Raw genomic sequence first — 27,197 nt, forward strand, 5'->3', positions numbered from 1 at the left:
TTCAGGTCAACTTCATTTCATTTATTAATAAACATTCATTCCTGCATAACAGGCCTACAACACATTCCAAAAAAAGTTGGGACAGTAAAAGCATTTACCACTTTGTAGGTGTGCCATTCCTTTTCACCACACTTAAAAGACGTTTTGGCACCAAGGGCACCAAGCGATTAAGTGTTTCAGGTTTTATTTTGTCCCATTCTTCCTGCAAACACTTCTTAAGATGTGCAACAGTACGGGGTTGTAGTTGTCACAGTTTTTATTTCAAAATTCTCCACACATTCTTTATTGGGGACAGGTCAGGACTGCAGGCAGGCCAGTCCAGTACCTGTACTCTCTTTCTCCACAGCCATGCCTTTGTAATGTGTGCTGCATGAGTTTTTGCATCGTCTTGTTGAAAAATTCATGGACGCCCCTGGAAAAGATGACGTCTTGAAGGCAGCATATGTTGCTCTAAGATCTCAATGTACTTTTCTGCATAATGCTGCCATCACAGAAGTGTAAACTACCTTTGCCAAGGGCATTGACACAGCCCCATACCAGGATAGACCCTGGCTTTTTGACTTGTTGCTGATAACAGTCTGACACAATGGATGGTCTTTTTCGTCTTTGATCCAGAGCACACAGTGTCTGCATCTTGATGCAGTTCTTGCTATAGTGTCGTCTGAGGAATCGGAGATCACGGGCGTTCAGCTTAGTCTTGCACCCTTGCCCTTTACACACTGAAATTCCTCTGGATTCCTTGAATGGTTGAATGATATTATGCACTGTAGAGGGAGAAATATGCAAATCCCTTCCAATCTTTCTTTGAGGTACATTGTTTTTAAACATTTCAGTATTTTTCTCACACATTTGTTGACAAACTAGAGATCCTCTGATCATCTTTGTTCCTCAAAAACTCTGCCTTTCTGGGATACCTTTGTACCAAATCATAACTATGATCACCTGTTTAAAGTTACATCATAATTTAGTACCTTATTACTAGCCCTAAATTGCCCCTGTCTCTACTTTTTTGAATGTGTTGCAAGCCTGAAATGCAGGAATGGATGTATATTAACAAATAAAATATCTTGGGTTTATACTGTCTGCATTGAAATAAAAGTCAAAGTAAACATAAGAACGCTGTTTTTGGGGTGGTGAGTGTAACCCCACATCTGCGATGTTAAAGGGGATAAAACCCAATTATAGGAAACATAACCAGGGCAGAACAATACTGTGGATAAAGAACCACAAGATAACAGGAGGAAAATAATGGTTAAACTAATGAACAATGTACTAAAATATGACATAAACACAGAACATGGCCAAACCATAAGTGGCAGCCTGAAGCAACACACATTGCAGGAGAAGTATTACTGAACTCAGAGGTCACCAGGACAAAACGATCACTCTAAGGAGTCTAATCAGCGACTGTCCACACACAAGAGAGTTAGACTGGAGCAAAAATTCAGGGGAGCTGAATTACCCCTAGTGGCAGTAACTTGATCCAGGGAGCTCAGTAAACCATTAAAAACAGCCATTAAAAATACAGACTGCCATGTCACTAGACAGTAGGGGTTGATGTTGCAGAGGCATGGAGGTGAATCTCCATCTGGTCCTCTGCCCCTCACCGACAAGGCTGCCAAAGTTGATGGTCAAGCTCAAATTTAGCCCTTCAAATCTGTCTTTAAAGAACATTGTTTTTAAACATTTCTATAATTTTCTCACACATGTTGACAAACTGGAGATCATCTGCTCATATTTGCTCTTCAAAGACTCTTTTGGGAAATCTGCTTTTGTACCAAATCATGGTACCAAAACAAATAGATTTTTCAGTTTTGTACCATTTATTATTTATGAAACAATACATAATCACTTGAACGACCAGCAGCAGGGATGACTGCAGATAAATGTTTCTAGAACTTAATATTCATTTTTCACATGGATGTGGAGTAATTAGAGCCTACTGCTGGGCTAATGGGCATTAAATGCCTTTTTTGGGTTGGGAACCGAAACTCACTTCCAATTAAAAAAACTAAATACAAAACAGCAGGTACCGGTACAAACTAAATTTTGGTTCTGTTTATTGGTTCCTCACGACGGCGTATTAGGGCCACTTTAAAGAAAAATATTTCTTTAAGTTTTAATTTCAAGAATAAAGTCATATAAGTTTCGATTTCTAGAATAAAGTCGAAATGATTTTGAGATTAAAGTCAAAATGATTTCGAGATTAAAGTCAAAATGATTTTGAGAATAAAGTCGAAATGATTTCGAGATTGAAGTCGAAATATTATGGCCATAGCAACCTCCTTGTGTTAAAATAAGGGATGTTCATGATTTGGTAAAATTATACTTTCGTATTGGTTTCACAAATAAAGAAATCCCCGATCTCCTGGCACATCAGCACCAGTTTGTTATTAGCATAAGGACGCTGAAACGGCTTTGCAATACACTGTGTTCATTTAGAAGAACGTGCGCCACTGGTACTCGGCGTCTGCGTCGTGGTCAGTACTTCAACTGAGCCTTATAGACTTGTAAGATGAAATAAAGCCGTATGGCATCGCTATAAATGGTTGCATTGACGGGTTTAATCGTCATGTCATGTGGATGGAAGCGTACAATACAAACAATGACCCAAAAAAGTAATGGCAAATTACTGGATAATCACAGTAAGGTTCATTGGAGGCTGCTCTCGCTGTCAGTGCTTGCGTGCAGATCCAGGTACTGAGACCCGTGCTTCTCTGAACTGACAAGTCCACGACGGCTGCACACTCTTTGGCCATAATATTTCGACTTGATTCTCTCAATCATTTCGACTTTAATCTCAAAATAATTTGGACTTTATTCTTAAAATCGAAACTTATACGACTTTATTCTCGAAATCAAAATTTAAAAATATTTTTACAGTGGCCCTAATACGCTGTCGTACCGCCGTATGTTCCTTAATGCAAACACCATTTATTATTGTAAACGAATGATACCTATCTGCAAGGACGTACTACATACCTGTCAGGACCTGTTTACATTACAATGTCACGACTCACGAATCAACACAACAGCGTGCCCGAGCTAGCGTGCATGGCTAACTTTAATTCAGTCTGCAATATGGACCGCGGTAAACGGTCAAAAGTGTGGCTTCACTTTATAAAACAAAACGACAACAAGTGTAATACATGTGGGAACCCTATAGTTGTCAATTCTCTGTCATCGAGGTAGGCGAGGTTTTAAAAAATGGGCATTATAGCGTATGTTGATTTTTCTTAATAAGAACTGTCCCTGTTGCTGCTCTTGTTTTTCAGAGACTTAGGTAATATATAGTTAAATATTTATTATAGTAATATAAAGTTTATTTAGTCTGTTTACTTTGTGAATGTTCAGTTAATACTCAAAAAAGTACATTTTGGTAATTAAGCATGACTTTTTTTCCCCTCTATTTGGGAATCGAAACAGGGAATCAATTAACAGACTCGGAATCGGAATCGCTAAAATACAAACGATACCCAACCCTAGTTGTAGGTCTTTATATTTTTCTCAGAACAGGAAAATGTGTCAAAAGACTTGTTCATATTAATCTCACTACAGATCTTTATAGCAATTAGGTTAAAAAATGATTCCACATTCCATCGACAGTAATCTAGAGTTGGCTTCTCATACATCAACATAATCAGTAGGTTTCTGTTTTAACTCAGTGTACTCTAATCAGTGTGTCTGTTTGAAGTTAATTACAGTAATGAATTTAGAGACTGTAATATTGTCATTAAGACTGGCCTTGTAATTTATGGTTCCTGTTTGCTGGAACTGCCCTCCCCTTTAAGCAACCAGACGTGGGAACATGAACTTGTAGTGATATGCGTGTATTTGTGTGTTAGGTTTAGGGGGGGTTACTTAACATTGCCACCCCTCCCCTAGTCGCATGGATTTCCATCCCCCTTACATCTTTATCTCCAACCCTTACTGTTTCACCCTGTGCCATCTCCTCCTCTCACACACTGCTGTCACCTTAACAGCTCTACAAAAGTTTACAGCTAATACCTGACCTGTAAAGCCTAATCATATTATAGATCATTACAAGTAATTTTACTTGAACCGTGCACCCTCTGGCGCACACACTGTTCTGATGATGGTTCCACATTCCAGAATGAACATTGGTCATGTATACTTTTAGAATAATTCAATACCTAGAATAAAACATTCTCTTCACTGGCTTCCTGTAGCTGCCCGCATTCAGTTTAAAACACTGATGCTCACCTACAAAGCCGAAAATGGACCAGCCCCAAGTTACCTTCGTGGTCTAATCAAACCCCGCTCTGTACTGCGCAACCTCCGAGCCACTAGTCTCGCCCAACTTAATCCTCCACCCAGGACACCTCTTTACTAAGCACTTAAGCTGACTTGTACTTACTTACTAACGCTGTTATTCATTTCTTGCAAAAAAAACCCTTTGGTTCTAACAGGTTTTAGCAGATTTGTGTTCTTGGACTGTTGTTTACTTAAACTAGAGTAAGGTAATGTTTACTATGGAAGCACTTCTGTAAGTCGCTCTGGATAAGTCTGCTAAATACAGAAAATGTAAATGTAAATGATGAAGTTAAGCTGTCTATAGTGTTAGTTTGTCTTAAAGAAGTGGACAATATTCTTCTTGAAGAATTCTCCCAAAATCCCAACACGTGGGGTCTTTGTGGGGGCATAAGGGGGTCCTAATCTTTAATGGCTTTTGGTTTTAGAAGCATGCATGTATTGTTCTATAAACACACATTTGTGCATAGTACAATGAAATTCTGCTGTGACATGTACATGTCCCTTATTAGAGAAGTGGTAGCCCAGCAGTTATGGTACATACTTTTTTACTGGATTTCTTTTTTATCAATAGGTTCATCCTAGTCAGGGTCATGGTGGGTCCAATTTCACGGGCCAATCGATTGCAGGACTTCAGCCATTTCTTCCCTAAGACATAATCATGCCAGTCATGTCTGTGCAGACACCCGGCCTCCCGATAGCACCCCAGCATCTAGGTACAAACTTTTAAAAAGAAAGACAGAGCATAGTCATGATACTGGAGCCTAAATGAATTGAGGAGCTGCTCATTAGCACAACAAATTATTAATAATTATTGAGCTAATTAAAAGAAACTAAATTTAAAATCACTTAAAAAAAATTTTGAAAAATTTCAAATTTCAGGATTCAGGATTTATTTGAACCCTAATTACTTTAATTATTTAAGTATTGTATACCAAAAAAGAATGCTACATAATAAATATTAATAACACAGTATAATATATTTATCATTTTATTGCATTTCTCTTTCATCAACTATTGGGCGGCACGGTGGCTAAGTGGGTAGCACTGTTGCCTCACAGCAAGGTTTTGTGTTCGATCCCCAGGTGGGGTGGTCCGGGTCCTTACTGTGTGGAGTTTGCATGTTCTCCCTGTGTCTGCGTGGGTTTACTCTAGGTGCTCCGGTTTCCTCCCACAGTCCAAAGACATGCAAGTGAGGTGAATTGGAGATACTAAATTGTCCATGACTTTGTTCGATATAACCTTGTGAACTGATGAACCTTGTGTAATGAGTAACTACCGTTCCTGTCATTAATGTATCCAAAAGTGTAAAACATGATGTTAAAATCCTAATAAACAAACAAACAAAATCATCAACTATTTTTCCTGGTCAGGGTCACACCAGGTTCAGGAGTTCTGTCTCACTGGAAAAAATCTCAGCAGTCGTTGGCCATTCGGATGGTGCAGCAGTCTATTACGCTAGCCCACCACGGCTGAGACCTGAATTTGAATCTCAGTGGTGCTGGCTGGGTGGCCATCCTGCAACAGTTTGGTGCCCTGTTTAGGGTATTCATGCCTTGTTCCTACCTGGTTGTCCGGTGGAACTGGACTCACTGCGACCCTGACCAGGATAAAGCAGTTGATAAAAATGAAAAGAATATGTGTATAATAAATATATACAAATAAACAAAACGTGAAGCTTCCATTAAAGTAAAGCTGGCAGCAACTTGTTCTTTTACACAACAGTTCTGATCAGGTTTGTGGTATCATCTGGCATCATCTGGAAACACTGGACACGGGGCAGAAATACACCCTGAACAGGGCACAAGTCCATCACAGGGCATCACACATCTAGCACTTACTTACCTACTTAGAGGCAATTTAGAGTATCCAGTCCACCTTCTGCATGTTGTTGGGAGGGACATTGATGGAAGGCAGGATTTAAACCCAGATTACCAGGTTCCAGCTGCACCACTGTGTTGCCTTAATATATTATTTTTATTAAGGCTGTCCGACTACCTGAACAGTGGTAGCCTAGTGGGTAGGGCTTTGGGCTATCAACTGAAAGGTTGAGAGTTTGAATCCCAGCTCTGCCATGCAGCCACTGTTGGGCCCTTGAGCAAGGCCCTTAACCCTCTCTGCTCCTGGGGCGCCGTACAGTGGCTGACCCTGCGCTCTGACCTCAGCTGGGACATGAGAAAAAAGAATTTCGATATACTGTATGTCTGTATATGTAAATATGACAAAGGCTTTGTCTGTGTGGGTTTTCTCCGGGTACTCTGGTTTCCTCCCACCACTCAACATGCAGAAGGTGAATAGGTTACTCCTGGGTATGAGTTCCGGAGTGAGTCTGTACTGCCCTTTAATAAACTGGCACCTTGTCCAGGTTCCTGAGTGATTTCCTGAGTGAGTCTGTACCGTCCTTTGATGAATTGCCACCTTGTCCAGGTTGTATTCATGCCTTGCACCCAGTGCTCCGTTTGAACACCATGCAATTTACTGAGAAGGTAAACAAGAAACAGGAAGTGGAAGAAAATAATTAGGATGCAATGGGAGAACTGGTTCATTACACGGGCCAGGAGTCCTGCTGAGAAATGTCGTCATAACAACCTCTGCTACAAGTCCCACCCCTTAGCTTGGGTGTCAATGGGTAATCCAGTGAGATCGGGGAAGGGAGCAGTGTGAGCTCAGTCACATTGTGATTGGTCACACCTCCTGTCTTTGTGTGAACCAGAGCATGCTGGGTAAGGAGGTCTGGCTGAATGCTCATTTGTGGCTGAGCAGGAGTTGAAACGTTGTGTTTTCGGAATAGGAGCTGGAGCCATGTTGGATAGACCGAGGTACAGAAGCTTTATCTTCATGTTTCTATCTGTCCTTCCGGTTTGGTGGGTTTTAGCGCTCCAGGCACGTCTGCTCTGGGAGACGGGGGTCGTGCCATCAACAGAGGATCACAAAGCAGGGGGTGGGGTTGAGCTAGAGATGCGTGGACAAAGGAGCCTGGCTGTGTGGGATTTAACGCTTTGTCTCTGTCTCTGCTCTTCTGTTCTGCTCTTCTAAAGGCTTCTAGCAACGAGCACACGTGTGTTAGCAAATCTCCGGATTGCTGATGGCCGAAGGACAGCTGCGTCTGCTCTCATAGTCCGTCTGACGAGCGCAGATCCGCAAATCCCGTCTGTCGAGGTCTCCCTCTCTCACACCTCTGTTTTCTCGTTTTTCTCTCGGGCTGCGGAGCGTCACACTCCGTTCAGCTGTTTTGGCTTTCATTATAGAGCAGTGTGTGAGTGTGTATGTGTGTGTGTTGTGAGGGAGGCTGCCCTTCATTGCATGATGAGTTTGTCTCAGAGGCTGGCTGATACAGTTAGGCATGAAGGTGGGGGTGAAAGAACAGGCCTGGTGGGGTTTTATAGCCCAAATGCACTGTATTCAAATTCTGTTATTATTTTAAATATCTGCTTCATTTTGCTCATGTGTTTTCTCACGACTTTTTTATGAGTTTTATTTAACATTTCTGTAGCATATAGACAGTTACCAGATAAGAATAATTTCTAAAAACTGAGAAATCCACAAAAAGTGGAACTTAATTAACACTGAATGTAGCAGTTACACTTCAAACAAACTTTTTAATCCACCCAACCAAGCTAGACACCTGTAAACTGGCAGTTGTAGCCTGGCGGTTAAGGTACTGGACTAGTTATCGAAAAGCTTGCTGGTTCAAGTCCCACCACTGCCAGGTTGCCACTGTTGGGCTTTTGAGCAAGGCCCTTAACCTTCAATTGCTTAGACAATATACTGTCCCAGTACTGTAAGTCGCTTTGGATAACAGCGTCTGCTGAATGCCGAAAATGTAAATGTAAAAGCAAAACAAGCAAGTCCACACATCGCACTGTGCTTGTTGTGTACGCAAGACTTGACACAGGATCCACCGCTTGTGTGACCCCTCAGAACTGAATTTGTTTATTTATTTATTTATTTATTGTAGGATTTTAACGTCATGTTTTACACACTTTGGTTCATGACAGGACAGGTAGTTACTTGTTACACAGGGTAGCTTGAATTCATCAGTTGAAGTTTGACACTTTAATGTCAAACACAGTCATAGACAATTTCGTATTTCCAATTGACCTCACTTGCATGTCTTTGGACTGTGGGAGGTAACCAGAGCTCCCAGAGGAAACCCACTCAGACACGGGGAGAACATGCAAACACCACACAGAAAAGACCCAGACTGCTCCACCTGGGAATCGAACTCAGGACCTTCTTGCTGTGAGGCCACAGAGCTGAATTTGAGCTTGCTTATAATGCAAGTCAAAGTGTTGGGACATGCAATAAATAGCACACTTTTTCTAATCATTATTTACAATTCTTTATTTTTACTAACTGCAGCGCCTGGTGGCACCCAGACACATCGCAATAGGTACCCATCACCCATCTACAGGCATACTTTCAGAATTCACATTTTGCATGTTTTGGGAGGTGGGAGCAACTGGAGTTCCTCAAAAAGTCATGTGTTATGCAGACATTGGTAGAACATGAAACTTCTCACAGAAAGTAACTGGAGACAAGAATTTAACCCAGTAGTTGTGGCTAAAGATGCGGGTCTTTAAACATATTTTGTGCTAGTTTATGATGTCCTGGAGAAGTTGTTTTTGAGCCCTTGAAGAAATTTTGATAGACCAGTTTCTCTTTGGTTCTCCTAAATTTGACACTGTTCCAGAGTTTGGTGGCAATTCAGAGAGGTAATAATTATTTTTAACCGGTTTTTCCAGACATATTTCACACAGCTTTTATTATATATCAGCCAACTTTTTTGTACATGGATGATATGGATGGTGGATGATAAATGTTTAATTACAAACTTTGTGGATTGTTACACTGTTAGTTAGTATTTGTTTAGAGTTTGTATTAGTCCAGATACAGTGTCATGAACGTTTTCACCTTTCAGATTTCTTCTTTTTGCATATGTCACACTTAACTGTATTCATATGGGGTGGCTCGGTGGGTAGCACTGTCGCCTCACAGCAAGAAAGTTTAGGGTTCGATTCCCAGGTTGAGTGGTCCAAGTAGTCCATGTGGGTTTCCTCCCACAGTTCAAAGACGTGCAGTCAGGTTAAATGGAGATACTAAAACTACCCTAGGTGTAAACGTGTGTGTGTGTGTGTGTGTGTGTGTTTCCCTATGATGGACTGGCAACCTGTTTGGGGTGTTTACTACCTTTCACCTGGTGTATTGTACCCACTGCAACCCTGAATAGGATAAAGTGGTGGTAAAACAGACAATGAATTGGATTCATAATAAATGTTCTAAATATCAAAGTTATTCAACACCAACTAAATTTGAGTGGAGAAGTAATTGTCATATTAGTTACTTAGTTAATCAACCAACAAATAAAGCAAATTTAATTAATAAATCTAGAACAGATGAAGTAATTTAATGAAATATTTCAGAGTAAAGTTGTTACAGAACCATTACTAAGGCTCTGGGACTTTAATAAACCACAGTGAAAGGCATTACCTACAGAAGTAGAGAACAGTTATAAATCTTCAAAGAATTAGCTGGCCTACTATTTTTTCAGGAGCACATGGAAGACTTATTCAGGATGTCAGAAAAGCCCAGACAAACATTCATTTACAGGCCTTGCTTGCTTCAGATATGATAAGATAAGATAAGATAGCCTTTTACTATCACACAGGGGGGGAAATTGCAATGTTACAGCAGCTGAAAGTATAGAGATATAACATGTTTATACAAATATTAAAGAAATAGAAATATAAAGATATATAAAATGACACAAAATAACAGTTAAAAAACAAACACATATTGCACTGTTTTTAAAAGGTATTGCACATTAGTGTAGTACAAATAATCAGTGTTTATGATTCCACTATTAATTAGTGAGATTGGTTCCTATACATTTGACATTAAGCTATTACAGCATTCCACAATAAAAACAAGCATGATGTGGCAGAAACTTTAATTCTGCTCTCTACCAGAAAATCCTGAATTACAAAGCACTGGATTATGCAGCAACGCAGCTATCAGAAGCACAAGAGCATGTCCACCCCTCAGGGGCTCAAAAAGAACCTGAATTAGGGGTTTTAAATAGCTAGCAGTACCTTTAATAAGCAGTTCAGACTTGAAAGCACCCAAGTGTGACTAAATTAAAGAAAATTTTGCAAAAATAGTGGACCACAGTTTTTTCCACTGAGACTGATCCTTACTTATTAGCGATCGGTTGCAGTTTAAAGTTGTTAAAGGTGGCACAACCCGTTACTAAGATGCAGTTATTATTTAGCATAGTCATGTAGTCATATTTGTGTTGCTTCAGCCTTTTTTCTTAAAAGGGGGGGGGCATGGTGTCTTGGTGGGTAGCACTGTCGCCTCACAACGAAGGGTTGTCTCCCAGGTGGAGCGGTCCAGGTTCTTTCTGTGTAGAGTTTGAATGTTCTCCCTGTGTCTGCATGGGTTTCCTCCCACAGTCCAAAGACATGCAAGTGAGGTGAATTGGAGATACAAAATTGTCCATGACTGTGATTAACATTAAACTTGAACTGATAAACCTTGTGTAACCACTTACTACCTGTCCTGTCATGAATGTAACCAAAGTGTGTAAAACATGATGTTCAAAAATGCTTGTATACTGATACTTTTTACAGCACTGTAACATGCTGGATGTCGTTGTATAGTGGGTGTTATCTTTCTCTGTGTATTGTAATGCAGGGAGTAATGCGGGTTGGGCTCTCTCAGTAAACACAGAGCTTCACTCATAGGTGGGGAGTGTGTGTGATCACGGTCAGATCAAACAAGCTGATTAAGCAGGGCAAACAACGCAATACATGTCCCAAATAATGAAATATTGTCATTATTTATATTCACAGATATATACACTACATCTAACCTATCTAGAAAGGCCCAACAGTAGCAACCTGGCAGTTCAAGTGGGGCTTGAACCAGTGACCTTCTGGTTACTAGTCCAGTACCTGAAATGCTATGCTACCACTGCTCTAATACAGGATTTTTTTCCCTTTTATGTTTGTCTCATGTAAAATTTTGATTAAAGATTTAAAACTTTTAAGTGTGACAAATATGCATTAATAGAGGACAAATACCTTTCAATGGCACTGTAGCCCATAATCAAGGATACACTAGTGATTCACTCGTGATTCCTCAAACGATTCCTTATTACAGACCCATTACTCACTATGGCTGGAAGTGTGTATGTGAACACTTGACCATGACCATAAAAATGTCATTCCAAAGCGAGGGCACTAATATGGATTCCCCCCCCCCCCCCCCCCCCATCCCCCCCTTTGTGGCTAAACATCCCTGACTCGTTTGGAGTGTTTCTGTGACTATTCAGTCATCAGTGATATTGGATGAACAGGCTTTATTTAGTAAACTTATTGAACCTTGTCTTTTACGGACCTCACCACACAGCAGCTGAGGGTTATGGATCTTTCTTAAGTGCTTTACTTTTTGAAAAAAGTGTCCTTTCATGGAAAGAGTGTTGTCAGTAGTAATGTATGGCGTCAGACATCTGTCTCCAGCTGTATCTGTGGGTGAAAGCTGATAAGGCAGTCAATTCTAGGCTGTAAGTTGTTCAGCTGCAGAAATGAAAAGAAAACAATGCTGTAAGTGTGTATTCATGGGACAGGTGGCCTGTACTAAGCTAGGTTATAGAAAACATGACCATGAGACTAAGCTTGTGTCCAGGGTCAGAAATCTTATTAAGTTCTAATTATTTAAACCTTTTTCAGGCTTTTTCTACTATGTTCTGATCATTGCTAATTCTACTATTGCAAATCCACTGCCACTTGTACTACTGTGCTGGCCTTGGAGAGCTGAGACTATCACACACTCCCTCCAACATGCACACAGTCGCCGGCTGCATCTGTTCACATTGCAGTGGTGGAGTCTCACAGAGAACTGTACCGCATATGGAGAAAAATGCTAGTGCAGGCTTCGTCAACCAGACGGCAGAGGTCACAATTGCACATTCTCATCTAGTACTGAAGATTATCTTATGCCAAGTTCACACTACACTACTTTCCAAGTCGTCAGGTCGCTGTACAGTTCACACTGCACAACTGGATCTCTTGTAATCGGGAGTCTTTCAAGTTGGTGTTGCTTTCACACTACACGACTGATCAGCGACATGGGGTTTTACACTACATGGTCTATCACCAACTGGAATCGCAGGCGAGCTTTTCTGGTCTCCCAAACTACGTTTTGCCATGAAAACAAACACGAGAAGTGACGAAAGGTTTAATGATACCACGTCCAAAAATGCACGTCAACAAAAAGCGAGCGATCAAAGTTTGTGCACTGATGTGCAGCGTTAAAGCAAAGAGGAAACAGCTTGGATTGTTCTATAGTGAGTTGGGGGTTAATAAATATTTTTAGCAATGCAATGTTGGTGTTATGTTTTGTAGAGAACGATAAGATCAGAAATACTTTAAAACTTGTGTGTGTGTGCTGATGTATTCTGATATAAACTATATTATACCACCCTTTAAACATCTTCTCCCCTGCGTTTCCCCTCACCCCATAGCTTGCGTTCTCACTGGCTGTTCGACATAGCACTCATTGCCAGTCGGGCAACTCGGATCCAGATATTTGACAAGCTAGATATCTCTCTTTGGTCGAGTTGCTCAGATCGAATTGTTGAGCAGTTCACACATAGCGATTGAGAGCTGAGTTTCGATTGCCCAGTCGGCGAGCGAAAATCGGGACAAAAATCGTGTAGTGGGAACTGGGCATTAGATGTGTACTCAAGTGCTCGAGATCTCAGTGGTTGTAATTTTGACCTTGTCTGTGAGAATTTCTGTTGATTCAGTCAAAGTAGATATGGTCAAAATGGAACAGTAAAGAGCTTTTATATATAATTGATTTTACACACTTGTTTAAAATGGGTGAAGATAAAACACTTGAACTCGGTAATTAGGAAAAGTGTTCACATACTTTTAATTAAGGTATAATATCCAAAACTCACTGTGTTGTGGTAAATTGCATACTAAACTTTTTGTGCTTATTCAGTATATGTGGTTGCAGACACAACCCTTTAGGTTATTTGTTTAGCAGTGTTTCCCTCTCGTTTTCCATCTGCGCTGTGTACAAAAGCCGCCTTTCATTTTTTATACGGTATCAGATTTCCACATATCAAGTACCCGCTGGCATCCATCAAAGGAAACGAGATCCGATCTCAGATTAGCTTTGTAAAGGATTTACTCATGTTTAGTTATTTATCTTTCATTTTGCCACCTACATCGCTCTACTTGTACCTCACAGGTTTCCTGTGGACGGTGTATCAGAGTGTTTACTGCAAACATATGGGTTTTAGGCTAATCAGCTTAGCCTGCAGCCAGGATGGTGCACGGTGCTCCTGTCCCTACGTAACCTGCCTTAACAACCTCCTATGGGCAAGTTAAGATCCTCGGTTTTACCCTAAGCTACACAGGTAAGCCAGGTCGTGTTGACCAGGCTTGGTTTAGGGAGGTCAGGAAGGGTTGTTAGAGTCAAACTGTTGATCACTTAGGGTCTGGTAACAAAATAACAGAAATTATGTATATTAAACGTCTTGACGTAGGCCTATGTAAATCTGTTTTTTATTGGCTGCTTTCATCATTGGGCCAACACGATTGTACCCAACAGCTAATCATCATGTGTTTTTAACTGCTCACTTAATTAGATGAAGGCTGAAGGGCCAGCCCTATGCTAATTAATTAAAGACTGCTAGGAGAAGTACTGGCCTTTATGTTACAGGTACAGGAAGATGTTTGGAATGTATTGGACAGCAATACCACTGTCATATGTAATATAGGTGCAAAAATACCCACATACCCTGACTCATAACAACCTGATAACAGCTTAGATTGTTTTCCTTTTAATCTTTGGAACAAAGAACTTAATGTCCATTTGTCCTCCAAAACAAGCGGAAATGTGGACTCATCTGACCACGGCACACATTCCCACAGTGTTTTGGTCAATCTGAGATGAGTTCAGGCCCAAAGAACTTGGTGGTGTTACCGCATAGAACTGATGCATGGCTTTCACTTTGCAAAACAGATTTTCAGGTTGCCTTGTTTGATGCAGTGGTGGACTGTATAATGTGAAACTGGTTTTCCGAAGTACTCACAAACTCTTTTGATTGTTGTTATCACAGTAGCATGACGGTTTCTTATGCAATGCCACATGAGGCCTTTAAGGTTACACACATAAAACATTACATTACATTACATGTAGATTAAGATTTTACTGGATTCCCTCAAACACTTTTTCACGATATTATGTATGGTAGATGGTGAAAAGCCTAATTTATTTGCAGTCTTGCTTGGGGAAATGTCAATTCTCTTACAAAGTTTGGCACAAAGTTGTGAGTGATCAATGACTGATCAATGCCGGCGAAGACTAAGTCTTTGGTGGATTCAAGATTCAAGATTCAAGATTCAAGATTTACTTTATTGTCATTTTACTGTACACCGAAGTGTACAGAAAAAACGAGATTACGTGCATTGGTTCACGTTAAAACACCACAGGTTTAAAAAATAAGAAATATATATAGAATAGTAATAGAATAGTAAAGTTAAATAATACTACTAATAATAATACTGACATTACGAAAATTGCACATTGTAGTTAAAGTATTGCACATGCAGAAAAATTCACAGTGGTTATACATAATGATAATTATTGCACATTTTGTTATTGCACATTTTGTTACTGCTTGTTAAGATTTAAGGATATTGCACATGTTATACCCATGGATGAAAATATTTATCAGATTTGGGTTAATTTGTTCTGTTCAGAAGTCTGATGGCAGTTGGGTAGAAACTTCTTCTGAACCGGTCCGTGTTGCAGCGTAGACTACTGTACCTTTTACCCGAGGGCAGAAGGGTGAACAGTCTGTGACAGGGGTGAGTGGAGTCACTAATGATGCTCCTGGCTTTTGACAAGAGGTGCTTTTGAGCCAGATCCTCAATAGGTGGAAGTCTGACCCCTATGGTCTTTTCTGCTGTCCTAACCACTCTCCTGAGGGCCTTTTTTTCTGAGATGTTACAACTCTCATACCAGAGAGAGATGCTGCTGGTTAAAACACTCTCTATTGTGCCTCTGTAGAAAGTGGTGAGGATGGGTGGACTGAGATGGGCCATCCTCAATCGGCGTAAGAAATGCAATCGCTGGTGAGCCTTTTTGACCAGAGAGGAGGTGTGCAAGGACCAGGTCAGGTTGTCCGTAACGTGAACCCCTAAGAACTTCGTGTTCTGGACAATTTCAACCGGCGTGCCATTGATGTAGGTCGGGGTGTGAATGGGCTGTTTTTTCCTGAAGTCAATCACCATCTCTTTGGTTTTATCAACATTCAGGACCAGGTTGTTATTGCTGCACCATTCCACAAAGAGTCTCACCTCCTTTCTGTATGCAGTCTCGTTGTTGTCCAGAATGAGTCCCACAACTGTTGTGTCATCTGCATACTTTATTATGTGATTTGTGTTGGACTTAGCACAACAGTCATGGGTCATCAGAGTAAACAGTAGAGGGCTCAGCACACATCCTTGTGGAGATCCTGTAGACAGTGAGACCGTGGTTGATGTGTTGTTGCCTACATGCACAAACTGATGTCTGTCTGTGAGAAAATCCAGAATCCAATTGCACAGTGTGGTGTTTAGTCCCAGTGTGACCAGTTTGCTGGACAGATGCTGGGGGATTATTGTGTTAAAAGCCGAACTGAAGTCGACAAACAGCATCCGTACATGTGAGTTCCTTTTCTCCAGGTGCTCCAGGCTTAGATGAAGAGCAGTTGAAATTGCGTCATCAGTAGACCGGCAAGGGCGGTAGGCAAACTGAAAAGGATCAAGTGATGGAGGTAGGACAGATGTTATATGGTTCTTGACTAGTCTTTCAAAACACTTCATTATTATGGGGGTGAGTGCTACTGGTCGAAAGTCATTTAGACTAGTTACTGTGGATTTTTTTGGAACTGGGATAATAGCTGAGGTTTTGAAACATGATGGAACAACAGCTTGACTCAGGGAGATGTTAAATATGTCTGTTAGAACAAGAGTCAGTTGATCCGCACATCTCTTGAGCATACCACCAGGTATCTTGTCAGGACCTGCAGCTTTTCGAGGATTTATATTCCTTAGTGTTCGACGTATCCAATCCTGATCATGATTGGATACAACCAATCATGATCAGGAATGTAACGATGCACCACAAGACAGTTAAAAATCGATTCACATGCGTAACGATTCAAATTGGTTTACATGTATAATGAATTGATATTCACTTTAAACAGCAGAGGGCACTGGCACTATTCACCTCGCCTGGTTGACATCACTACACAATACAGGGTTGCCAGGTTTTGGAATTTTCCAGCCAAATTTATTTATGTGAGGATACTTTCTTTATTTGTATTATTCATTTATTTATTTAATGTGGGATTTATTTCATTTCAGTTTTTTTACACAAAAAGGGAAATGTGCAGTATTGTTTTGCATAGTTTGTACCTACCTCAGAAATAAAAGGACATTCATTATTTAGATAAATAAAAGATAAGCAGAAATACAGTATTTTATTTTGTCATAATTTGTCTTCAATTTTGTTAAAAAAATCGTGAATCGCATCGAGGGTAGAGTGTATCGTTACATCCCTAATCATGATTAAAATTAATTACCAGTGACTTGTTACCAATTCACCTGCTTATTGGGACATGTTTTAAAAAATAAAACAAACTTTTTGCAGTGCGCTGTAGCCATCAAATTCAAAATATGTTTATATAAAAAACAGTCAAGTTTGTCAGACAGGTTGCCAGACCTTGTATATATAAAAATTAGGGGGTTTGATGCTTTTTATAGCATTCCTCATTCACAAAACCACGGCTTATAAAGCAATGGTTCGACAAGTTGTGTGTGCAGGGAGCGATGGTCTGCACAGAGCCCTGACCTAAACCACACTGAAAATCACTGGAAATGAATTAGTACATCAGCTGTAAGCCAAATCTTCTTATCCAAATTCAGTCTGACCTCTGCTCTGGGCACAAATTTCCACTGACAAAATCTTGTAGAAATTCTTCACAAAATCATGGAGGCTGTAATAAGTTACATTCATCCCATGTTTTTATGGGTTTCCTGTGGTAACTGTGGTTTTCTCCCTTTCGCAGAAAATACTTACATAAGGTATACTGGCTTCTGAAAATGATCAGGTGGCAACCGACCACTGCAGCCCTTTTCAGGATAGGGTGGTTATTAGAGATACATTTAAACATTTAATTAATCACACTCCAAAATCTAGTCGAAGGCCTTCCCAGAAGGGTCAGATATAGCTGCAAAAGTCAGCAACTATATTAATGCCCATAGTTTTGGTCCACAATGCATTTCCCGACTGTTGCCTCACAGCAAGAAGGTCCTGGGTTCGATCCCCAGGTGGGACGGTTCGAGTCCTTTCTGTGTGGAGTTTGCATGCTCTCCCCGTGTCCGTGTGGGTTTCCTCCGGGTGCTCCGGTTTCCTCCCACAGTCCAAAGACATGCAAGTGAGATGAACTGGAGACACTAAATTGTCCATGACTGTGTTCGATATAAACTTGTGAACTGATGAACCTTGTGTAATGAGTAACTACCGTTCCTGTCATGAATGTAACCAAAGTGTGTAAAACATGACGTTAAAATCCTAATAAACAAACAAACAATGCTTTTACCTATAAAGTATAGATCTAATGCAATTTATATGTGCACAAATAAATTTTTCACTGCAATTAAGGTCTTTTTTTTTTTTACAGATTTACTTCGCTCTGCATTTCTGACTCTGACCTCTGATCTTTTGCTCTCTTTATCTGCAGGTGATGTGTCTCCAATCAGCATGTCTCCCATTAGTCAGTCCCAGTTCATCCCGCTGGGGGACATCCTGTGCCTGGCCATCTCTGCCATGAACTCGGCACGAAAGACCGTCACACAGGAGACACTCATCGAACACCTCGCAACATGCTTCCCAGGTACGCTGCTATTATACAACAAATTAATTCAGGAATATTTACTAAAATCTTAAATGATTAGTACTGCTTTTATCATTGTGCAAAATCGCCCATTTGTATGACCAAAAGTATGTGGACCCCTGCCCATGAGCTTGTTACAATCTTCATTCTCTTGCGTAGTCTCCCTACTGAATTTGCCCCTGTAGTCAAAATTACATTTGGGGGCACTCAGGTGGTGCAGCGGTAAAACATACTAGCACACCCCAGCTGACTTCTCGAACTCATGAGTTTGAATCTCGGCTCTGCTACCGGCAGACTGGGCGCCTACACAAACAACGATTGGCTCGTTTGTAGGGAGGGTGCAGAAGGGAGTTCCTCATAACTGATGCAATTATGACCTCTGCTGGCTGATTGATGGCTCCTACACAGAGACGAGAGGTAATGGCGTTATAAAATCAATGTATTCACAGAGCAAATGTGCAGTAAAAATCGGAATGCTTAGAACTGATTTATTTCACCAGTCACGAGGAGTAAGACAAGGCTGTAGCCTGAGCCCCACTCTGTTTAATTTATATATTAATGAATTTGCTGAAAAACTGGATCAATCCAGTAACATACCTGGTCTCACTTTAGGTGACACCAGCATTAAATGTCTCCTCTATGCAGATGACCTCGTCTTACTGTCACCTACAAGAGAGGGACTAAAACTAAGTCTAGAACTGTTGGAGAACTTCTGTGAGACATGGGCTTTGAAAATAAACCACCAAAAAACCAAAATTATGGTCTTCCAAAAAAAGGTGTAAAAGTCAGGGGAATTATATTTTTACAATTAATAACACACAAATAGAACATACAAATGCATACACTTATTTGGGCATAACAATAAGCTCCACTGGAAGTTTTGGCTTGGCTGTGAAGGAACTTAAAGAAAAAGCAAGGAGAGCTCTTTTTGCCATTAAGAAATCAATTCAGTTTGAAATACCCATTACAATTTGGCTTAAAATATTTAATTCTGTAATCGAACCCATTGCACTGTATGGTAGTGAGGTGTGGGGGCCCCTAACCCAAAATGATTTTTCTAACTGGGACAAGCACCCAATTGAAACTCTGCACACAGAGTTCTGCAGAAATCTTCTCAGTGTGCAGAGGAAGACCCCCAACACGGCCTGCAGGGCAGAATTGGGACAATACCCACTAATATTCTGCATTCAGAAAAGAGCTCAAAACTTCAGGAAACATATCAAATCCAGTGACCCCCACTCACTCCATTATAAAGCGCTGACATGCCAAGAGCTGAACATGGAAAGGAGTCTCCTAACCCAGCTGGTCCTGAGTCTCAGTGACCTAAAACACACTAACATCACACACACCAATCAGCCTCACCACACACTCGCCCAAAACATTAGACCCAACCAAATTATAACCAAACAAAAAGAAAATTACATTAAATACTGGACTGAGACAATTCAACAACAACACAGACTCCAGTGCTACTCAGCCCTGAACCGAGATTACTCTCTGGTGGCTTACCTGACAGAAATTAAAGAGAAAAAACTGAGGAAGGTTTTGACGATGTACAGACTCAGTGAGCACAGCCTGGCCATCGAAACCGGGCGGCGCAGACAGAGCTGGACACCCAGAGAGGCCAGGCTGTGCTCTCACTGTGAGCTGGCAGTGGTGGAGACAGAGCTGCACTTCCTAACAGAGTGCCCCAAGTACAGCTCTATCAGGAGTGTGTACTATGGGAAGATCAGCAGCATCTCCCCTGAGTTCCTACACTGCAGTAACACACACAAACTGCCCTACATACTGGGAGAGAAGAGAGGACTGATCACACACGCTGCACAATTTGTAGCAGCGTGTCACAATCTGAGGGACAACCAGTGAGGCCGAGCACAAATTATTATTGATTTTTACTGATATTACAGGGTTTTTATTTTTATTTATTTTATTAATTTTTCTTTGACCTTCTTTATTGATCACTAATAATCCTGTAAATAACTTTAATTCTAGAGTTGTATTTTTAATCTGTTTTATTAGTTATTTTTTTATTATTATTGTTTTTTATATACAGTACAGGCCAAAAGTTTGGACACACCTTCTCATTCAATGTGTTTTCTGTATTTTCATGACTATTTACATTGTAGATTCTCACTGAAGGCATCAAAACTATGAATGAACACATGTGGAGTTATGTACTTAACAAAAAAAGGTGAAATAACTGAAAGCATGTTTTATATTCTAGTTTCTTCAAAATAGCCACCCTTTGCTCTGATTACTGCTTTGCACACTCTTGGCATTCTCTCAATGAGCTTCAAGAGGTAGTCACCTGAAATGGTTTTCCAACAGTCTTGAAGGAGTTCTCAGAGGTGTTTAGCACTTGTTGGCCCCTTTGCCTTCACTCTGCGGTCCAGCTCACCCCAAACCATCTCGATTGGGTTCAGGTCCGGTGACTGTGGAGGCCAAGTCATCTGCCGCAGCACTCCATCACTCTCCTTCTTGGTCAAATAGCCCTTACACAGCCTGGAGGTGTGTTTGGGGTCATTGTCCTGTTGAAAAATAAATGATGGTCCAACTAAACGCAAACCAGATGGGATGGCATGTCGCTGCAGGATGCTGTGGTAGCCATGCTGGTTCAGTGTGCCTTCAATTTTGAATAAATCCCCAACAGTGTCACCAGCAAAACACCCCCACACCATCACAGCTCCTCCTCCATGCTTCACAGTGGGAACCAGGCATGTGGAATCCATCCGTTCACCTTTTCTGCGTCTCACAAAGACACGGCGGTTGGAACCAAAGATCTCAAATTTGGACTCATCAGACCAAAGCACAGATTTCCACTGGTCTAATGTCCATTCCTTGTGTTTTTTGGCCCAAACAAATCTCTTCTGCTTGTTGCCTCTCCTTAGCAGTGGTTTCCTAGCAGCTATTTGACCATGAAGGCCTGATTTGCGCAGTCTCCTCTTAACAGTTGTTCTAGAGATGGGTCTGCTGCTAGAACTCTGTGTGGCATTCAACTGGTCTGTGATCTGAGCTGCTGTTAACTTGCGATTTCTGAGGCTGGTGACTCGAATGAACTTGTCCTGAGAAGCAGAGGTGACTCTTGGTCTTCCTTTCCTGGGTCGGTCCTCGTGTGTGCCAGTTTCGCTGTAGCGCTTGATGGTTTTTGTGACTCCACTTAGGGACACATTTAAAGTTTTTGCAATTTTCCGGACTGACTGACCTTCATTTCTTAAAGTAATGATGGCCACTCGTTTTTCTTTAGTTAGCTGATTGGTTCTTGCCATAATATGAATTTTAACAGTTGTCCAATAGGGCTGTCGGCTGTGTAGTAACCTGTCTTCTGCACAACACAACTGATGGTCCCAACCCCATTGATAAAGCAAGAAATTCCACTAATTAACCCTGATAAGGCACACCTGAAAACCATTTCAGGTGACTACCTCTTGAAGCTCATTGAGAGAATGCCAAGAGTGTGCAAAGCAGTAATCAGAGCAAAGGGTGGCTATTTTGAAGAAACTAGAATATAAAACATGCTTTCAGTTATTTCACCTTTTTTTGTTAAGTACATAACTCCACATGTGTTCATTCATAGTTTTGATGCCTTCAGTGAGAATCTACAATGTAAATAGTCATGAAAATACAATGAATGAGAAGGTGTGTCCAAACGTTTGGCCTGTACTGTATATGTATCTTATTTTCTCATTTCTATTTACTGTTTATTGTTTACCGCTTTGGCAATAGTGTATCTAATTACATTCATGCCAATAAAGCACCACTGAACTGAACTGAACTAATGGAATTAGTGTGTGACTCTCAGTGCACAAATCTGATCCACGTATGAACTTGCCTTGTGCAGGCTACTGCACACATGTCAGGGGCGCATGTGTTAGTCACGACTCTCCTCAATCAGGAGTGGAAGTTAGCATCAGTAGAGAGGAAGCGTGGGCTAAAACTCAAACCGCTGCCATGCCACTCATGGGAATACCTGAAGCAGAAGGGTGCTCACCACAGCCACAAGGAAATGCTTTGAAGTGTATTTTAAAGTGAAACACACTAACTGTCCAACAGCGCCACCTCCACCTGCCAGGCCAAACCGAGCATGACAGGTGGGAACTATCAATAGTCATAGGAGTATTAAGAAAATAGTGACACCAACACCTAGCCAATTGGTTCAACAGGACTGAAGTACAAAAACATCTGTTTTCCATTTAGACAAAGAATTTCTTTCTTTTCTTTTTTATTCTATTCCCCACCAAAAGACCACTTTTTCATTTTGTTTTTTTAAATGTCGTGTTGAGATTGTTTCTCACTTTAAGAAAATATTTTTCTTATTTGATTAGGATAGTTATTATTATTATAATAAATCTGTGATGTGAAATGATGTAAATTTGTCAGTAGGATATGTTTTCCTGGCTCTGAAATATGTCAAACAAAATGGTGATCATGCTCAACATTCGCTGGTATAATCTTTATATACCACGACACGGCTCATCTCTCGCGGCCGAAGAAGTACAGCACTATAAAACTGCAAAACATGTGAGAGTCATAAATCTTAATCTGTAGAGTGAAAATGCGTCTGTGACTGCCATAGATTTAGTAACAGAAGAAACAGTGTAATATTATTCTGTGCATTTAAGTGTGACTGATTCCATACATCACAGAATTAGATATGGATACTCTGTACATTCCTTCTTCTACTGCTGCATTAGACTAGAAGTTGGGCTGCGGGAGTCAGAACGGCTTTAAATCAGAATTCAACTATACATGGCCACAGTAGGAAATCAGTCAATATTGTTGTAAAAATGTAAAGACAGAGTCCTATTTCCCAAGCACACAGAAATACGCGGATGAGCCAAAACATTAGGACTACCCACCTGATATTCTGTAAAAGGTTACTTGACAAATAAAGGTAAAACAAACTATTCATTTTCATAAGGATTTTACCAGATATATTTTCTTTTTCCACCATTCTATAAGCTTTTCTTACAGTGAGGAACATAACTTGTCCTGTGGTTTAACATCACATTACACTAACACAAAAGAATGTTATAAATAAATGTTATAAAAATGTTAAATATAGATCGATTGTATTCAAAGTTCAAGGGTCCATTTATGCAAACTCTAATTAACATTATGATAATATTATGATTATAATATTGTGTTTGTCCCCCTTTTGCTGCCAAAACAGCCCTGACCCGTCGAGGCATGGACTTCACTAGACCCCTGAAGGTGTGCTGTGGTATCTGGCACCAAAATGTTAGCAGCAGATCTTTTAACTCTCATGACCTTGCTGCTGGTTTACCACTGTTCCTTCCTTGGACCACTTTTGATAGATACTGACCACTGCAGACCGGGAACACCCCACAAGAGCTGCAGTTTTGGAGATGCTCTGACCCAGCTGGCTAGCCATCACAATTTGGCCCTTGTCAAACTCGCTTTTTCCTGCTTCTAACACATCAACTTTGATGATAAAATGTTCACTTGCTGTCTAATATATCCCACCCACTAACAGGTGCCGTGATGAAGAGATAATCAGTGTTATTCACTTCACCTGTCAGTGGTCATAATGTTATAGCTGTTTTTTAGTTCCATTCTGTACTTGTAGCACTTTTATCACTCACTCAAGTGGAACTATTTTGTAAAATTATGGCATTCTGGTGACAATATTTTCTTTTATATTTAAATGATGCAGTGTTTAAAAACACATGAGGATTGGATTAACTGGACCTCTATTAAAGCTATTTAATTTTATTTAAAGTGATGTCACACCACATGACATAATGTTATGCCACAGGACAAGATTTTCATTACAACACTTAATTTACTGTAATTATTATTGTAGGACTTGTGTGTATCTTAAAACCTTACATTGGTCAAGTAAATATGTATAAAATAACTCCAGAACCAATTGTTGTTACAGATTGTTTATATTCTTGGCACCCTCGGCTCTGCTACCAGTCGGCTGGGCTAGCAGGTACAATTGGCGGTGCCTGTAGCAGACAATATTGCTGGGTGGGAAAAGACCGAACTAATAAAGGGGTGGGATTATCAATGCTGTGTAATGACTTTGGTTGCTCAGAACTCCTGTACAGAAGTGGAGGAGCACAGTGATCGATGTGTGGCTCTCCGTGGGCCAAACCGACCTTACGCGCAAAAATAAGTAGCAGAATAAGTGATTGGTTGTCTGCGCATGCGTCAGACGGAGTGTCTGTCAGGCGAATGAACAGCGCCTATTTTAAACATGCATGAGGTGGTGAGCATCTCATGTTAAAATTCAAACCCAAGTCTCAAACTGAGACTTGTTGCAGTTGGCAGTTTGGCCCTAGTAAGCATTCTAAGGATAAAGGCTGGTTCGATGAGAATGTGTCTAACCAAAATACAGTACAACACTTTAATAAAGAGTTTACATGCTGGTAAAGGAAATAGGGTGGTGTGCACCTCATGCCAGAGTCCAAACCCAAGGCAGTTGTAGCCTAGCGGTTAAGGTACTGGACTAGTAATCAGAAGGTCAAGCCCCATCACTGCCAGGTTATTGCTGTTGGGCCCTTTACCAAGGCCCTTAAGCCTCAATTGCTTAGACTGTAAACTGTCACAGTACTGCAAGTCGCTTAGGATAAAGGCGTCTGCTAAATGCTGAAAATGCAAATGTAAGTCTCTACCCAAACTAAGACATGAGTTGCTTAACAAACAAATGCTTTCATTTGTTTATGTTTTACATCCTGCCTCTTCTGCCCACCAGACATTACATAAATGTTAGCCAGTTTAATGATAACTACATTTTCAAATCACTGGAAAGTAAAGAACATCATCACAATTAGAAATGAGATCCCTGCCTGACTGGTGTAACTCAGAGGGTTCCCATAATCAAATTTCTGAAGTGCACATAAACCTGATAATCTGATTGAAGCTTTTGTGAAATGCACATCATCATGCCAAGTTAAAAAAACTGAGCGAATGCTACAGTGGCACTTGGGTGGCTTTTAGCCTGTTATTAGTCACTAGGTTGGCTGGAGCTCTGCAATGGATTGGCGCCCTGACCTGGATATTCCTGCCTTGCGCACAGTGTACCGTGGTGGAACTGGTCCTGCTATAATTCTAACCAGGATAAAGTGCTTGATTAAAATGAAATAAAACTTACAGTTTGATGTAGATGTAGATTACATGTTTGTTTTATGAAATAAACCTAAATATGACATTTATGCGCTTTCTCCTCTTTTGTCTCACAATTGTAGCGTAGCCAATTAGTCTTCGTGTCCAAGGAGGGTATATTTGACTGACATACGCTTTCTCCGACGCATGCGCAATCCACCGACCCCTTCTTATTCTCCCATATTTTGGTGGATTCATGCGTGAGACCAGTCTAGCGCTTGAAGAGTCACTCACTGACCTCCGCATTCCTCCACTAATGTACAGGCATCTCCTGCTACTAACCAGGCTCCTTACACAGTGTTGAAAACCCCACCCCCTTTTAAGTCAGTTTTTTTCCCACACAGCAAACAACTGGCCAATTTGCTAGGGGGCGCCCAGCTGACCCGTAGCAGAGCTGAACTTAGAGAGTTCAGAATCCCAGCTCTGGTGTGAGGAATATCACATAACATTTGTTTCGGTTTTACTTTTTTACTACTTTATGTTGAAAACTACGACTACTTCATATTACTAGTTTATATTGAAAAATATAAAACTATTAAAACAATTTAATAATTAACACATTATTGAGACACCTTAAGTTTTGCACATGCCACATTTTCGGTTTATTTTTGCTGATATGAGAAATCTAGCAAATATACAGTAATTTTCCCTGTTTTTCAGACCATATGAACTTATCACTATAAATGAAATTTGACTGTAGCCCAATGTTAAGTCATTCTATAAGTCAGCAGTCCCCAGCCTTTTTTGCACCACGAACCGGTTTCATATAAGATATAATTTCACGGACCGACGTGGGGGATTTAAAATAGAATAACTATAGAATGGAAAATCAGTGTGAATCCTGAGCTTTTTTGCTACAATGAAACGCTGCTTCCATTTAGTGGTGATTGGGGACAATAACACCCAAAAAGTATTGAAAATTTAATTGCTTTTGTAGTGATCTCTAATTATTTATTCTACTGTGCAGCCCGGTAATAAATGACCCATTGACCGGTACCAGTCTGTGGCCCGGTGGTTGGGGACCACTGCTGTAAGCTATAGTGTTCAGTGGTCTGTGTTACGTTAAATGGGCTCTGATTTATTTTATTTACACCAAGTGCACCAAGGCTTTGCTTCTTCAGACCTGAGTAACCTTTTCCAATGTTACTAAACAGGTGTGGCACACCAGTTGATTTATTACTATTTAATTTTTCTTGTCATTTTCAGGCTTTAGCAGTTTGTGCTTTTGAATAATGTTAGCTTGATATGCCTCAAGCGTTTGCAAAAAAAACCCAGTGGGAGTCAGAAAATACTATTGTTAGCTGGAAATCACCATAGCTCCACATGACAGTGTTCAAACCAGACTCTTAAACCATCTCTACTTTTACTTATACCTCTACATATTCCTTTGCTACATTATTTTTAGTCCGAAAAGGCTTCATTCTTTTGTCATCTCTCTCTTTTAAATGCTGCATTGCTCAATGTATTTTTTTTTACAGTCACTAGTGTTGCATCATGCCGCACTGGCATTAAGTACTCCATGATGTAACTGAGAGTAAGGGCGAGGATGGCGTATAAATGAAGCCAAGCTGTAAATTAACTAGACTCCAATCACAGACATGGCCATTTAAGTTAATAGACTGTCGAAAACTTTCAACACCATTCATTCATCTTCAGTAAATCTGGTCATGGCAGATGAAGGTCAAAAGCCTGTTGACGGAACACTTGGCGCAAAGGTGCCAGCCTATCAAAGAGCATCATACACACACCTACGCATTTACACCCACCCACATCCAGGAACAAATAGAAATACCCAATTTACATATTGGTATGTTTTAAGAAGTAGGAGGAA

At 40.5% G+C, this 27,197-nt stretch overlaps 1 protein-coding gene across 1 annotated transcript in view; it reads left to right on the plus strand.

Moving 5' to 3' along the window:
- Positions 1-27,197, plus strand: part of stox2b (storkhead box 2b) — a 122,655-nt gene that overhangs the window by 82,603 nt on the left and 12,855 nt on the right. Inside the window, exon 2 of the mRNA XM_062990032.1 lies at positions 18,083-18,235. Within this exon, the coding sequence (XP_062846102.1) occupies positions 18,083-18,235 (153 nt within the window). The remainder of the gene's footprint in view (positions 1-18,082; positions 18,236-27,197) is intronic.

This window comes from Trichomycterus rosablanca, chromosome 1, assembly GCF_030014385.1.
Source record: "Trichomycterus rosablanca isolate fTriRos1 chromosome 1, fTriRos1.hap1, whole genome shotgun sequence".
NCBI lineage: Eukaryota > Metazoa > Chordata > Actinopteri > Siluriformes > Trichomycteridae > Trichomycterus > Trichomycterus rosablanca.